General features: G+C 33.8%; 3 protein-coding genes across 3 annotated transcripts in view; all 3 read left to right on the top strand.

The window, feature by feature from the left end:
• The window catches only part of LOC110788485 (uncharacterized), a 45055-nt gene extending 41232 nt beyond the window's left edge, over window positions 1–3823 (top strand). The window contains exon 4 of the mRNA XM_056839442.1: window positions 2924–3823. Coding sequence (XP_056695420.1) covers window positions 2924–2930 — 7 coding nt within the window. The 3' untranslated portion in view covers window positions 2931–3823. The remainder of the gene's footprint in view (window positions 1–2923) is intronic.
• On the top strand, window positions 3130–4233 carry LOC110788482 (protein FAR1-RELATED SEQUENCE 5-like). Its single transcript, XM_021993124.2, has one exon. The coding sequence runs from the start codon at window positions 3130–3132 to the stop codon at window positions 4231–4233; it is 1104 nt and encodes a 367-aa protein (XP_021848816.2).
• An 84-nt stretch (window positions 4234–4317) lies between these two features.
• Window positions 4318–5441, top strand: LOC110788481 (protein FAR1-RELATED SEQUENCE 9-like). The gene is made up of 3 exons (XM_056839443.1): window positions 4318–4861; window positions 4958–5262; window positions 5394–5441. Exons 1-3 carry the CDS (start codon window positions 4318–4320, stop codon window positions 5439–5441), a joined length of 897 nt encoding a protein of 298 aa, XP_056695421.1.
• Window positions 5442–16605: the final 11164 nt, after the last annotated feature.

Here is a 16605-nt window from a genome sequence, read left to right on the forward strand (position 1 = left end):
CCCACCTTCAGCGGGCGGGGTCTGCGTCACTAACCGCGCAGGTCCTCAGTTTTCGAAAAACAAAATCTTCAAATTCATAATAGGCTCGCCATCTTTAGCCAGTGGGGCCTACGTCACAAACCGCGTAGGTCCTTATTTTAAAAAAAAAGCAAACAAACTTCAAAACAGATTCGTCGACTTCTTTCGGACGGGGCGTCCACCCTTAGCGGACAGGCTCGCCATCTTTAGCCGGCGGGGTCTGCACCACTAACCGCGCAGGTCCTTAGTCGCTCAGCCATAACTTTTTCTGGTTTTCCGTTTTTCCAAAAAAAAGCAATGTGAGTGGTTTTCCCTTTTTTCAAAATTAAAGGATTGGTTTTCCGTTTTTTCCAAAAAAAAAAAGCGATGTCAGTAGTTTTCCCTTTTTCAAAAATTAAAGAATTGGTTTTCCGTTTTTTCCAAAAAAGAACGATGTGCTGGATTTTCCTTCGTTTTACGTCCCATAAAAACAAGGGGGTTTTCTCGTTTAGCTAACCCTGAAAATGAGAATCTTTGAAAATATTTTACCTCGTCATTGGGCTTGGCCAGGCCCAATTACACTTTATAGCTTTGATTTCGAAAACATTTGTAGATACTTCCAATGACAAAGTGAGGGAGTTTCTACACATCTTTAGATACTTCCAAAGAAAAAGTGAGGGAGTTTCTATACTATCCGTTGACAAATCCCAATGACACGTGAGGGATATGTCGACACTTCAAGTGAAGACCCTTAAGTCAAATGTTATCACTCGGGGGCTCGTGAGACCCTCGCAAAACAAGTCACCTACACTATGGCTTGTGTGACGCACTCCGTCCAGTACTTTGACCATCGTCTCATCCCGAGACTCAGTCAAAGTGGGGGCTAACTGTAGACACCTACTTTTGTCCCCATTCCCGAAAGGGAAGGTTCGATGATGAGATCATAAATCTCCACTTGGCAACGCATCTCCTATAAAATAACGAATCTCGATCACCCTTTTCATTTCACCCGAACCTGCTATTTATAGAAACCTGCTAAAAATAGTAACTGCCATAATAGGTAGTTGTTAAAAGTGGGAAGTCATAAAAGATAGAAACCTGTCAGAATTAGGTGTTGCACTCCAACATAAATCCTAAAAGAGATAGAATTTGCAAGAGGAATCCTGTTCTTAGTATAATTCGAAAATAAGAGTTACGTATTAATTAAAATCCTAACGAACCCAGAGTTCGTAACGGGCCCAGACGCATTCCGTCATAAAGTTAATACGCACTAAAAGACTCGGATAAGTCTCAAACACTCCGGATTCTAAGAGTCCAAATCTGACAAAGAACTCGGCCCAAACATCATTTTCAACGCCTAGCCCTGTGCGCTGAAATTGCCTGGATCCCATTTTCAACGCCCAGAGCTGGGCGCCGAAATCTTTAACGCCCAGCCCTGGGCGCTGAAAATACCTGGGTACGTGTTCTCTCCTAATTCTTCTTGGATTAGAGCTCTACAATTCTATCTTTCCACGAACTCTTCCCTATAAATACAGCCCCAAATTCGACGTGAACACAACACACACAATTCATATTCTGAGTATTGACTCCAACCCCTAAGCCTAAGCCTCACGCTGCGAAATTGATCACGCGTTCTGTCGCAATCGATCCAAAAATCGAACAGAACGTATCCTGTCCCTTGTAGCTAAAGAATTAAGCCCGGAAACTTGAGATTCGTTAAATAAAAGGAGAAATAGCAAAACCAAAGTGGTTAGTTTTCTGAGAACCGTGACGCACCTCTCAATGGTGCGTCGTAATGTGTCCCTCCGCATGATTTAATTGCTTTCCTCGCCCTTTTATAAATTGTTAAACTATTAAATCTGATTGTTCTATCACGCCTAATAAAGATAATATTTTGGGAAATTGAACTATCATGCTAGGTCCCTTAAAACAATCTAAATCAGATAATCGCGATCGATCTAGTATTATGTGTTGCATATTGTTAAAATCAACTCAGATTAGTTTAATAGTTAACGCATGCCCCTTCAATTATTTATGCTGAGCTAGTAAGGATATCCTGCCTCTGGAGTTATCGAAGAGCGAGTACTCCTCTCGGTAGTTACAGTCCCCCGAACCCTCAATCTCTACCTTGCGGGTGTATGTTGAGAGATCCCCACACCACGGATCACAAGGGAACCTATGGCCGTCGTGGTCAAACATAATTGCACTCCCTTTATGTCACGATAACCGGGTTTTGTCAGTTTTTCTCATTGTCGTTAAAAACTGAATGGCGACTCCTATATTACTAGTCAATTGGGTGTAAACTCACAGGAAATCCAATTACACTTGATTTGACAAAAAGAAACGTCACACCCACGAGGGACGAGGTCACGCATTAGCCTCGTGCTTTTTCGACCCCCTCACAAGAACCAATCTCAGCCGTCGATCGAACGAATCTAAGGGCTGTAAATCTACCAGAAAAACAGAAATAAGTAAGGGTAATATCGTAATTTAGCCGCGTTGAATGACCTCCCCATTCTCCTCACTTTTCAGATTTTCTTTCTCTCTCTTCCTCCCCCCTCTCCTGCGAATTCTCTCAACCTCTCTCTCTGCCAATCTCCTTCTCCTTCTTTCTCATACTTTCTTTTTCCAAATTCACATTCTTGGATTTGTTTTTGGTTTTTTCCATTGCCCAGGTAATCCACTCTTCAATTTTTATTTTCGAACAATTGAAATTAGGGTTTTAGTTCTTATTCGTATTTTTATGTTGTGTTTACTTTTTCTTCTTTTTTGTTTACTTTTCGTAGATGCTGTGTTTACTTTTCATTATTTTTTATTTACTTTTACTCGATGTTGTGTTTACTTTTACTCGATGTTGTGTTTACTTTTGTTGATAATTTCTTTCCTTTTGGTAATTTTGTCTTACTCTGTGTTCTGTTTATTTCAGAATATGAACGAGGGTGATGGAGCATTACCTACTTCTTGTTAAATTCAGTTACAGAGATTAATCATTCAACTAGTAGTGTTGTTACTGAGTCAACTAGTAATGATGATACTTCAAGCCTCATCAACTCACCTAGGGTGTGTTACTCCCCTAAAGGATCCAAGGAGTACATTGCAGGCTGTTTGCATCATCTTAAACCTAGTGTGGGTATGATTTTTGATTCTTTAAAAGAGGCTGAACTTTTTTATAAAGTTTATGCTTCTCACTGTGGTTTTCAAGTGCGCAATGGGACTGATAAAAAGGGAAAACAAACTGTTGGAAAAGAAATTGTTGAAGTGATACTTCTCAAATATTTGCTTTGTACTAAGCAAGGTTATTTTCAACCCAAGCCTAGAAATCAGGATGCTGAGTGTAGTCAAACGCGGAAAAGAAGTGTGACCCGTTCTGGTTGCTTTGCTTGTATTCGGTTACGGTATAGTTCTGGTGGTAAATATGTGATTTATTATTTTCATGAGGGCCATTCTCATCCTTTTTTAACCCCGAGCTCTATACCCTTTACTAAAGAGTCCAGGCAGTTGACTCAGGTGCAAAAGCAATATATTTTTAATAATGCCAAAGTGAATATAGGGCATGTTAAGTCCTATAGGATGAGTAAAGAACATTGTGGAAGTTATAACAATGTTCGTAGTACAAAAACTGATTTTAAAAACTTTTATCGTGATTTGAAAGTTTATATAGGCGATAAAGATGCGTTTATGTTCAAGGAAAATTTTGAGAGGAAAATACAGGCTTCTAATAGGGGTTTTTACTTTGATTATTGTGTTGACAAGCATAAACATCCTACTCGTGCTTTTTGGGCTGATTCAATCTGTAGGAAAAATTATGCATTATTTGGGGATGTTGTTACTTTTGATAGTACATATGATACAAACAAATATTGTTTAGTTTTTTCTCCTTTCACTCGGGTTGATCACCACAAAAAGTGTGTCACTTTTGGTTCAGCTTTGTTGTCCAAAGAAGATACTGACTCTTTTGTTTGGTTGTTTGAGACATTTTTGAAGTGCATGGGTAATTGTGAACCTTATTGTTTGCTCACGGATCAAGATCCTGCCATGTCAATTGCTATAGAGAAAGTGTTTAAAACGACTAAACCGCGTTTATGTATGTGGCATATAATGCGTAAGGTGCCTGATAAAGTTGGCCCTGTTCTTTGCAGAGAAACTGATTTTTTGAAGAAGTTAAATGCAGTGGTATGGGATTCTTGTTTGGATCCAACTGAGTTTGTATCCGGCAGGGAAGCTGTGATGAAATAATTTAGTTTAAAAAATCATGATTGGCTTAGTTATATGTTTAAGATCAAACATAAATGGATCCCAGCTTACTTTAGAGATCTTTTTATGAGTGCCTTGTTGCGAGTTACTTCTCAATCTGAAGGTGAAAACAATTTCTTTTGTCATTTTACAAATCCACATGTCACTTTAGTTGAGTTTGCTCTACGTTATGATAGCGCGCTTGATGCCCAGAGATATGAACAAGATGAGTTGGTTAAGAAATCCAAAAATCTTCCTTCACTTGTTAATCCTTTACAATTAGAAAAGCATGCATCGTTGTTTTATACACACGCACTTTTTTATGAATTTCAACAAGAGTGTGAGGCAGCATGTTTTGCATGTGGTATAGAGAGTTGCAATTCATGTTATGGTGATGGTGAAGAGTTTTCTGTTGTTTATGATAATGAGAGGCGCAAGAATTATGTTGTTATTTTTGACACGAGTTCTAATGATAGTACATGCAGTTGTAGAAAGTTTGAGAGTGAAGGGATATTGTGTAGACATATCTTGTTTATAATGAAGGGCAAGTTCTTATGTGAAATTCCATCTAAATATTTGTTGCGTCGTTGGTCAAAAGATGCCCTTAAGCAACCAATGTCTAATTTCGAAGGTTGATCATTTGTGGAAGATTCTTCAAGGAGTGATAGAAAAAAACAACTTCTCTCTGATTGTTGGTCTAAAATGTTTTCTTGTGTGAGTTTGGAAGAGGACACAGAAGATCATTTGTTTGAATTGGTTGAGAAATTAAGTGTGTTTGAGGAGGAATTGAAGAAAAAGAAGTGTGGTGAAGGCGAGGCAACTAGGAAAGATCAAACTGCTTCTGATGCTGATATACTTGAGCTACTTGTTGGCTCAAAGTATGGGGAGGTTGATGTTCTCCCTCCTAATGTTTGTCTTACCAAGGGATCTGGAAGAAGTTTCAAGAGGCTAAAGAGTGCGAAAGAGAAAGCAGTTGAAGTAAATACCACTGCAAAGAAGGGACGTACATGCAAAGCTTGTGGCCAGTCAGGGGTAAACCACGATAGCCGTAACTGTCCAAACAAATGACAGTGGGTATTGCTTAATTTTTTTCTTTATTCTAATTTATTTTACTTTTAATTCATTTACTTTTACTGATTCTTTATTTACTTTCTACTAATCAGGATCTTAGGATGAACCAAGTCCAACCAAATGACAGTGGGTACTGCTGAATTTCTGTTTTATTTTTTTTAATTTTATATACTTTTATTTTTAATTCATCTACTTTTACTTTAAATTTTTCTATTTTTACTTTCATTTAATTTTACTATTACTGATTCTTTATTCACTTTATACTAATCTATATCTGTATTTGCACCAATTATTTATGCACTTGCATATGTCTGCTAGTTTTGCGTTTTGTGGATCTTACGGCGTAATGGAATGAGCTATAAATGAAGGAGGGAAAAGAAATAAGGAGCATTTTACTTATTTCCTATAAAAAGGAGGTCTTAATATTTTATTATGGAGTCTTAAGAGAACTCTGAACAGATTTTGAATTTATGCTTTTCAAGTAGGATTATTTGAATTTTAGTTTTATTAACTTTGGATTACAAAGTAACCATGTATTTAGTATAATTTTTTTTTTGGTTAAATGTTTTTTTCATGTTTAGTACAATCCTACCTCCTTTGTTTTTAATTTTAATTCTAATGTCAATTTGTTTACATTAAATGATTCTGTGTTTACTTTTTTTGTGATTGGCATTACTTTATTATTGATCAAATTGTAACCAATTTTGAGGTAGAATTATTCAGATTAACAAGTTTGATTGATCTTTTTATAAAGGGAAATTCCAGTAGTTGCCCTCATTTTTTGACACTTAGTTTTGGTAGCCAATAAATAACTGAAACTCTCGAACTAGCCTTCTTGTTTTATTTAATACTCCAACTTGACATCAATAAGTTTTTTCCATATATTTTGGGTGAAATATCCAACCATAGTTCTCTTTTTAAATCTCTTCGTGACAAATGTCTTACAACCTTCACTATGACAAAAACCCCAAAAGAAAAGATTGGTCAAGGCCAAAGTAGTTGTCTTTGATGGTGTTGGCAACGCAAGAGTTTGAAATAAAGGTGATTGGCATAGAAATCAAAGGCATATCACGTATGAGTACAAGATTGTTAAAGAAACACTAAAAGTAAACTGGATTAATTTCAAAGTAAACTCATTATCTTCTTTAGTAAACAAAATATGTTTAGGTAGCAGATAGTTGTATCACGTATGAGTACAAGATTGTTAAAGAAACACTAAAAGTAAACTGGATTAATTTCAAAGTAAACTCATTATCTTCTTTAGTAAACAAAATATATTTAGGTAGCAGATAGCTCTAGTCATAGCTCTAGTCACAGCTCTAGTCAGGCTACTTTTTAATAATAGTACTTACAATAACCTAAGTTAACCAAGTCAACTGCCTATATGATATTTACTATTTTTTTCAATATATTGTTATATTATAATCACAAAAAAAATCTTCATTTGACGCTTTATCTCCTTTCACCGCTTCCATTTATCTCCTTCACCACCTATAGCATTAAAAATTAATAGTTTGTATTAGTTTACTTCAGGATGAAAATAGTAAGAGTTATTAATATAAAATAATACAAAATTATTTTAAGACATGCTTTAGGAGGCGAAGGAGAATTTTGATAGACGATGTATAAAACAAATAATTAAGCATATTAGGAACAACCATTCACAAATAGTTAAATATATATGTTTTTCAACTTCACCTTTCAAGCTTGTATGCATTTCAACTTCAGTCATCCTCTTCCTCTTCTGCTGCTAATACATTCCTTTTAGCTTGTACCTTTTAACAAATTTTATTCAAAAGTAAACTTTAGATACGTTTTGATCTAAACAGAACATAACATGTAATCTTTGTTAAACCATAATTGTAACAATAAGCAAGCATAAATCTCACCTTCTTTGATTCTCAGTCTTCAACTCTTTTGATTAGTTTGTCTTTCACCATATTCTTATCATGCAAAACAATCTTCATTGCACAATGCATTTGAAAATGTGTGCAACTTTCAACCTCCCGAAATATATAAAGGAATAAGAAAAACGAAATGAAGTCTACAACAAAAAATTTCAACAACACAATAATAATATATTAAAAGTAAGACCAAATATAAGTGCTACTTACATTTATAATTCGGCCAAGTTCAATTTTATCAACTCCATCATAAAATTGCATATTCATTATCAAATACACACCTGATGCATTTTCTTCTTTTTTCTGGAACGGTAAATCAAGAATCCTCAAGTTGTAGGTCAATACTTTGTCAGCTTTTGGATGCTTGATATTCTTCAACAACTTCTTCATTTGAGCAACCTAGACAATTTTAACAATTTTGTTTACTTTTGTATAGTTTGCATATACTTTTGTATAGTTTTTATTTGCTTTCAGTCTTTAACTACATAATTCATTCGCAAGTTCTTAAAACCAGAAACCAATCCACAAATCAAAATGTCAACTCTGAAATAGTTGACCAGAAATAACAAAAGAAAAAGCAACAGGGGCAGCAGCTCACAATAAAAATATCAGATCGTCTTAAATTCACTTATGTAGTACTACTTCAGTTGATAATCTCATAACCTATCAGGTTGAAACAGGGTATAGTTGGTGCTTTGTCAAGGTATTGGGGCCATATTGTCTATGATGTTCAGGAAAAGCAGAGAGCTCGAAATAACAACAGATTTTCAGCCTTAAGATTCTCATTCTCATCTAACAACAGATTTTCAGGCTTAAGATTATTGTCTGAGACCCCACAACTACGACAATAATCAATTGCACTAATAAGTTATTGGAAAAAAAAAGAGGTTGTACAGACTTATATCATTTAGAATATTTACTTTTAGGTTAGTTTAATTAATCTACTTTTACTAATTAATTATTTACTTTTCAGGCCAACTAATTTACTTTTAAAAAAAATTGATAAAGCCTAATATTGTTAACTTTTACCTATTTCTTTCACTGAAATCACGTAATAATTTCTTATTTATTTTCCTTTTAAAGAGAGTATATATTCAATTCACTTTCTACAATTTTCATTTAAATTACTTCAAGTCTATAATCTAACAAACCCTAACTGAGTAATAATCGGAAACAACACCAACTCAAACATAACACCCTAAGACAGACTGCAAGTTTAGAATCAGGATAGCAGCCTCACGAGTTTACTTCTGAGCATAATTCATTAACTAGTACAAAGTTTCGATCCAGTTTTTAAAACTACTTCATTCTTACTCAATCAATCAGTTTTTAGAGGCAACAAAACTGTTTGACGAACTAAGAGCTTGGAAAAGGATCATAAAAGAAAATGAAACAATTTCGATAGTAGATAAATAACTAAGAAAAGTAAATGAAACTAATTTAGTGGAGTTCACTACACGTTAAACCCTTACCATGGCTTTTATGAACTCTGAAATTTCATCCCATTCTTTATTTGTTTCGTACAGGATGCTATCCAAATGATCAATTGTCTCATTCTTGAAGTTTATCACAGCACAAAATAAGTGATCCTTAAGCAATAAAGGAACAAAAACCTGTGCGCAAGTGAAAATTGCAAATTAAAGTAATTTCGAAAAATAGTAAACAAACTAAAAACATTTACACTATCAATAAAACATTAAAGAATATAGATTTCTTACACAATCACATTATATTTTTTAATGTCATTGAACTCCAGCTCTGCTTCGACCCAATCCTCCCAAATCTTCAACAACGGTGCCACAATTTTCTTTCCTTTCAAATGTATGCAATCCTCAAGTGCTTCCTGCAATGTATAAATTTGAATATAAAATATCTTTAGATTTACATTTCAGACGAAAAACTAAAGTCTACATATTTTATATTATAAGAGTGTTTATGTAATTTACCATATAGAATCTCTTTGCATCATTTGCGTCCTTCTCAATAGTAGCATCATGGTAATTCATATAAAATGCCCAAGCTGTGACGAGGTTAGATGTTGGATTTTTCAAATTCAACAAAAAATGTAAATCTCCTCTTGTTACTTCAATGGACTCTCCAAACCATGCTAATGTTTCATTGTAAATTAAAATTTTGCTTCTGTAAGTTTTAACAAAACAAAAGTAGGCAAAAGAACACTTAAAGTAAATTTAACTACTTAAAAAGTAAACCAAATATTTTTAAAAAATAAATGACTCGTCACAAGGGACTGTAAAGTCAAAATTCTTCCATATGCTTGGTATTGACTTGGGTAAGGGTAACTTGCTAGTCTTGTTGACCTAGTTATTAAGGCCTAACTAACATCAAGTGGTTAGAAAGTCCAATTCAACTACGCTAGCCTTGTGCAAGTATATTTGGGCAAATCTGCATTATTTCAGTTAGCATAGTTTAATAGTATAAACAATCGATTTTAACTTAATGTAAATCAAAAATTTCAGTAGCATAATTATTGTTTTGTGTTTACACATTGATCATAATGAGGTTGACAACCGGGATTCCGATCCCTGGTAGGTCTGTGATCCTACGCCGCATGGTAAATGGAATGTTTTCTATAGAAACATTAAAACATTTCCTTTACTTTAAACACAACAACATTTACTTTAAAATCAAATCAATCTACAAAAAGCTATTTTATGTTTTTAACACCTCATAATTCAATCACACTTATTCTAACATGCACAACCCTTAGAAACTAACCACAACAATTCACAGAAGATGAACCACATTTACACCCAACCACGCGTCCATCCATACACCAGGCTACGCATAGCGCTAACAAGCATCAAATATTACCATTTACGAAAATACGAAAGACTATAGCACACTAGCATTATATTCTTGACTGCAACTTTGTCATGCCATCACCTTTTGATATGTCCAACAAAGCTCACAAAAAATTCACCATTAAAACTGAAATAATTAAAAACCTAAAAATGTACTTGAACTAAACTAGAGTCATTACCAAGAAACACAAGAAAACACCAGCAGCAGTTTGTTATCTATTTACTTTCATAGATATTTTGTTTACTTTCATTCAAATTTTGTTTACTTTTTATATTAGTGTTACATATACAGCCAACATGATAAGAATAAGAAGAATATAAGAGAAGAAGAACAACAAGAAGATATGAAGGCAAGAGGAAAAGAAAGAAGTAGATGAAAAAAATTAAATTTTACCTCATATTCTTTTCGTCTTCGATTGCCATATAATCTAACATTTTTTGAAATTGTGTTGACCATTCATCGACAATCCATTTGCTAGCCGCATTCATGAATCTTGATAGGAAGGGAAAGGATTGCCTCTGATCACCTTTTTCTGGATTTTCCCTTGTTCTTTTGTTTCCCCCTTCACTTTTCATTTTTCCAGTGATTTTGAATTCTTCTACCTTGGCTATCAACTCATTTCGTATGAGCTTGTAATCAGATGTCGCAAGATTGACGCATATTAGAGCTCGATAGAGCTTCCTGGTATTTGTCAGTCCTAGATCGCAGCTGTAATTCTCTCATTTGAAAGATAACAAGTGCATCATCAAAAAGATACCACAATCCATTGTGGTTCTTTTTTCCGCTTTCCAATCAAAGTCTACCTCTTCATAAGTGTACTCCTTAACATCTTTTGCTTTTGGGTGTTTCATGTTTTGAAACACAACTTTCATTTCTTCTGTCTACAAAAGCCAAAAGTAAACAATTTATACTTAAAAGTAAATAAATAATATAATTTTGTAAACATCATTTAATAAAAGAGAATATGAAAAAAAAACATTACCACCATTGACACCACCAGAATATAAAAAAAAACATTACCATTATTTAATAAAAGAGAATATAAAAAAAAAAAAAAAAAAAAAACAGGATGACAACATATTACCAGAACCAGTTAACTAAATACTCTATATCCTAATTTAGATTTCTGGCAATACAAAAGTTGAGTGCGCAAAAACTACCCATTATTGATTTCTTTCTGTTTTTGTTATCTACCCAGATAGAAAATCAATGCAAATTGTCCTAATGAAAATCAATGCAAAATCAACAAACAATCAAGTGTAGAAAAAAGAACAAAATTACACCTTTATAACAAAATAGCACACAAAGTTCTACACACAGTGGCATTAAGTAAACTGTTTATACTTGAAAGTAAATAAGTAATTTTAATTTGTAAATATCTTTTAATAAAATGAGAATATCAAAAAAAAAAACATTACCACCATTGACACCATTTCACGATAATAAACAGAGGTAGCACTTTTGTATCTCCTGTTATCCAAGTATTGTATTTTCGAGCTTATACAATTGATCACAACAGCACTATAATGTTTCTTCAGCAGAATAGGGACAAATACCTACAAAATAGATATTACAAAAAAAATCATATACTATAAAGGATGGATAATACAAAAAAGAAACAATATGATCAATTATATACATACCTAATCAGTTTCCTTGAATGCGATTTCATCATTATACAACAATAGCCAATCAAACCAAGCTTTCCTCAATTCCTCCAAATTCTTTTGGATGTTTCCATTTTCGATATCCAATGCTAATTCAATATTTCTCTGCAAAAATTTTTAATTAAATAAGTTCTTTTTTATGCATTATAATATTTGTTGAAAAGAAATAGAGAATAGGTGATTACACTGTGGTCTATGCCGAAAAAGAAGCATGATGGTTTTTCTTTGTGCATGACGCGATTTAAAATCAAATACCAACATCCAATAACAGATGAATTGATCATTGTAGATGAAACAGATGGACACAAAGACAGCATGTCCTCTCTTGTAAGCAAGTGGTAATCATCGTAAAGCACAAGAGGTTCACTGCACAAAACGTTAAGTTAATGTAACACCCCTACATCTAATTCAATTATTAAATCATAATTAGCAGCGGAATTAACCTAATTTGGCCGGGGCATTACCTGCCGTAATTCCATCTTGGAAATTACAAGGCAACATCATACATAAGCCATAAAAACCACCAATTTAAATATAGTAATCCTTTATATTTCTAAAATACAAGTACATAACTTACTAAACGTCTTTAATTAAACTATTAAAACATTAAGAATAAGCTAGGTGATTAATACTATAGTGAAATTCCTCGCCTCTACTCGTTTCCACCGTTCCCCGCAGTACCTAAAATGGAAAACAAAACGGTGAGCCGAAGACTCAGTAACCTAAGAGAGAAATTGCAGTTCGTCATTAATGCTCGAAATAATCTCAGCCATCTGTTTCATCATAATCCAACGGCTGGGGTTGGTTCTCATTATAACCTAGGTTCTCACCAGAACCTGGTCCTATATATATATATATATATATATATATATATATTTATAATCAAAAGGTCGCACTAGATAAGAAAATGTTAAGAATAATAAATAAGTAATGCAAAAACGAACCAGCCGATATTTGATTCGTTCGATACATTAAACCCTGTTAATTTATCTAACACGACCCAAAGGGGTTTGTTTGCTTATATAATTTCATGAAAGCGGTAACGCAAAATAAGTAAATAGAGTGTCCGAAATTAACGATATTTGGCAACACTCGCTCTCTTGATTCTCTTATTTCCAAAGTTAATTAAATCTTTACTATTCCCTAATCAGTAACTCCTAATTAATAAACTGGAATTCCAAAAGTATTTGGTAACTCCAAAAAATAATTAGGAGGTCCTAACATAAATATATATATATATATATATATTTATTTATAATTAAAGGGTCGCATTAGATAAGAAAATGCTTAAAATAATAAATAAACAATGTCGTGACGAACTTGTCGGTATTTGATTCGTTCGATACATTAAACCCTGTTAATTTATCTAACACGACCCAAAGGGGTTTGTTTGCTTATATAACTTCATGAAAACGGTAACGCAAATAAGTAAATAGAGTGTCCGAAATTACCGATATTTTGCTACAGTCACTCTCTTGATTCTCTTACTTCCAAAGTTATTTAAATCTTTATTATTCCAAATTCAGTTTAATGTCGTGACGAACTTACCGGTATTTGATTCGTTCGATACATTATACCCTATTAATTTATCTAACACGACCCAAAGGGGTTTGTTTGCTTATATAATTTCATGAAAACGGTAACGCAAATAAGTAAATTGAGTGTCCGAAATTACCGATCTTTTGCAACAATCAATCTATTAATTCGCTTACTTCCAAATTTATTTAAATCTTTATTTTTCTCTAATCAGTAACTCCTAATTAATAAAGTGGAATTCCAAAAGTATTTTGGTAACTGCAAAAAATAATTAGGAGGTCCTAACATAAATATATATAGATTTATTTATAATTAAAGGGTCGCATTAGATAAGGAAATGCTTAAAATAATAAATAAAAAATGTCTTGACGAACTTGCCGGTATTTGATTCGTTCGATACATTAAACCCTATTAATTTATCTAACACGACCCAAAGGGGTTTGTTTGCTTATATAATTTCATGAAAACGGTAACGCAAATAAGTAAGAAAAGTGTCCAAAATTACCGATATTTGGCAACACTCGCTCTCTTGATTCTCTTACTTCCAAAGTTAATTAAATCTTTATAATTACCAATTCAGTAACTCCTAATTAATAAACTGGAATTCCAAAAGTATTTGGTAACTCTAAAAAATATTTAGGAGGTCCTAACATAAATAGATATATTTATTAATAGATAAAAGGTCGCATTAGATAAGAAAATGTTTAAAATAATAAATAAACAATGTCGTGACGAACTTGCCGGTGGTTCGATACATTAAACCCTGTTGATTTATCTAACACGACATTGTATGTATATGTATGTATGTATATGTATGTATATATATTTTTATATATATATATTTATATATATATATATATATATATATATATATATATATATATATATGTATGTATATATATGTATGTATATATATTTATAAGTAAAGGGTCGCATTAGATAAGGAAATGCTTAAAATAATAAATAAGCAATGTCGTGACGAACTTGCCGGTATTTGATTCGTTCGATACATTAAACCCTGTTAATTTATCTAACACGACCCAAAGGGTTTTGTTTGCGTATGTCATTATGCCCACTTAAAGTCGTATTAATAATAAATACAAATGACATTCCCATCTCATAGCTAGAACATAAAAATACCCTTGGTTGCACCTAATAATTTTCACCACCTCGAGTCTTTAACATTGTTATGTCCATGTTACTCACTGTGTATCCATTATGTAGAATCAAATTTTTCTAATTCATCCCGTCCAAACAAATTATCTCACTAGTAGAAAAAACCCCTATTGCACCCCCCTTATTGCAGCGTACATGTCTTCATTGGCTTCAACAAGTAGTCAGTCAACGCGAGTCAAAGCCTATAAAGGGTTGTTGCAGCGTACATTTTAAATGTTCTCTGCAATAAGTGTTTTTGCAGGGGGCTTTTACTGTTCGCTGCAATAAGTTATAACCTGTTGCAGGGTACATCTCTTTGTACGCTGCAATAGGTCAGCTCTCAAAACCAATTCTCGCTTCTAATTAACAATACTGGCTCGCGTTTTAACTTGCAGCAGCTGGTACTTGGAAGTTTTTTCCTCTTTCAAAATTTCTCATCGCGCGCATCACCTTCTTCTTCGATCTTCCTGGCCTTAACTCTACCGGAAACACCGCAGCACCTGGCCCCTTCTTCTTCTTCTTCAATCTTCCTCGCTGGCCCTCTTCTTCTTCCCTCTGCGTTTTTTCTCTCTCCTCTACTCCTCAATCACATCCGAAAATTAGGGTTTGTGAATTGAAATTGGGGATTTGAGTGTTAGGGCTTTTCGTAAGCAGTGGTGGTCGACACATCTGAACCTTCTTCCAACACATCAGCGGCAGAGCAGTGGTGGTCGACACATCCGAACCTTCTTCGTCTGTTAAGGATAGCAATCTTCGATTCACGCGTTTCCGCCGCTGGTAATTTAATTTTCTTCTTAAATTTGTGTTATTTTACTTTAATTCTTATTCAATTTGATGATTAATCAACTTTATTGGTTTAATTTGATTTGATTGATGATTCTATGTGATTCCTTACAAGTCTTTGATTTTGCTGATTGAAGGATTGAATTATCGTTACTTCTCTGTGCACATGTTCTTTGTTTAATGTTATGTGAGTACTATGTTGTGTATGGTTAAGGGGGTTGGTGTTCTGTTTGTGATACATACCAAATTTTTTTTGTATCTAATCTTGTTTTATGGTTGATTGGCCTTATGGAAACATCTGATAGGACGTTTGAGGTCGCCTAGTCCCTATATTGGAATTCCACGTGCTTCAATGGGATGTTTCCACGTCCTATCATATGTTTCCACGTCCTATCATATGTTTCCACGTGCTTCAATTGTGCTTGAGCAAAATATAAGAGCAAATGATTGATGTTGTTTAAATATAAGAGCTTGTGATAACTTGTATTGATGAAGCTTTGGGGTGATCCATTATTTTTGATGGGTGAGAGAGGAGATTTCCATATATTGATGACATCTAGACTATTCTAGCTGAGCTTTCCATATATGCAGACATCTAAACAACTATATTATCTGCATACAAAACGCTAACGAGTAATTTCGAATGTTAATAGCAATGTTGAAATTGGTTTATTGAGATTTTTTTTGGATGAATTAAAATATCAAGGTTGTTTCGAGAAAGATTTTGTACTGGCGGAATGGAGGGTGTCTAAAAGAGATCCCTAATTTTATTCACATTTTTACTTTCTTTTTTGTTTCACTTTGTATCCCCAATCACACACGTACACTCACGCATAAAAGACAATCATTCAAGGGTTTGTACATGGGTAATCAGAGTCTTGATTCTCTTCCTAATAGTATCCATCTGGAAATAATTGTCTGTCATTCTATTTTGGGGTATTGCTCAGTACCATCTTCAGTTAGACATAATAAATCATTTGGTCAAAATTTCACCAGTTAGAGTTTTACTAGCATGTATCTTCGGAGAAGTATATTATACAGTAGTAATGAGTCATCCATCCTCAGTCCCTTGAACAAAGGGTTGCTGCATTCACCTGATACTGGTAGGATATTCTTTGAATTCTCTCTTGATCAGTCAGAGAGATATGCAATGTTGTTGTACATGTCACAATAACTGACACAGTTTGTTTAGGGTTAATAATTGACTATTTTTGTTTGCAGATTTCCAACTTTGAATCGATGGTTTCAGATGCAGACTAATCTTGACCGAGTTTCTGAGATTGTTGTAACACCCAAGGATACAAATGGTGCTGGTGGGATACAGAACAACATGAAATCATCTGTTAAACGATCTCGAGAGAATGAAATTGCGAACAACAGAGAATGATTTTGATTTTCGAATGGATCTAAGTGACGAAAAAGTGAACACAACATTC

This window comes from Spinacia oleracea, chromosome 3 (genome assembly GCF_020520425.1).
Source record: "Spinacia oleracea cultivar Varoflay chromosome 3, BTI_SOV_V1, whole genome shotgun sequence".
Classification (NCBI taxonomy): Eukaryota; Viridiplantae; Streptophyta; class Magnoliopsida; order Caryophyllales; family Amaranthaceae; genus Spinacia; species Spinacia oleracea.

Excerpts from the sequence above, each read along its gene's own strand:
- LOC110788482 (XM_021993124.2), top strand. The coding sequence starts at position 3,130 with ATGATTTTTGATTCTTTAAAAGAGGCTGAACTTTTTTATAAAGTTTAT.
- LOC110788481 (XM_056839443.1), top strand. The coding sequence starts at position 4,318 with ATGAGTGCCTTGTTGCGAGTTACTTCTCAATCTGAAGGTGAAAACAAT. Across the intron at positions 4,862-4,957 it reads ACCAATGTCTAATTTCGAAG|AGGACACAGAAGATCATTTG; the intron begins GTTGATCATTTG and ends TGAGTTTGGAAG. Across the intron at positions 5,263-5,393 it reads AAGCTTGTGGCCAGTCAGGG|GATCTTAGGATGAACCAAGT; the intron begins GTAAACCACGAT and ends TCTACTAATCAG.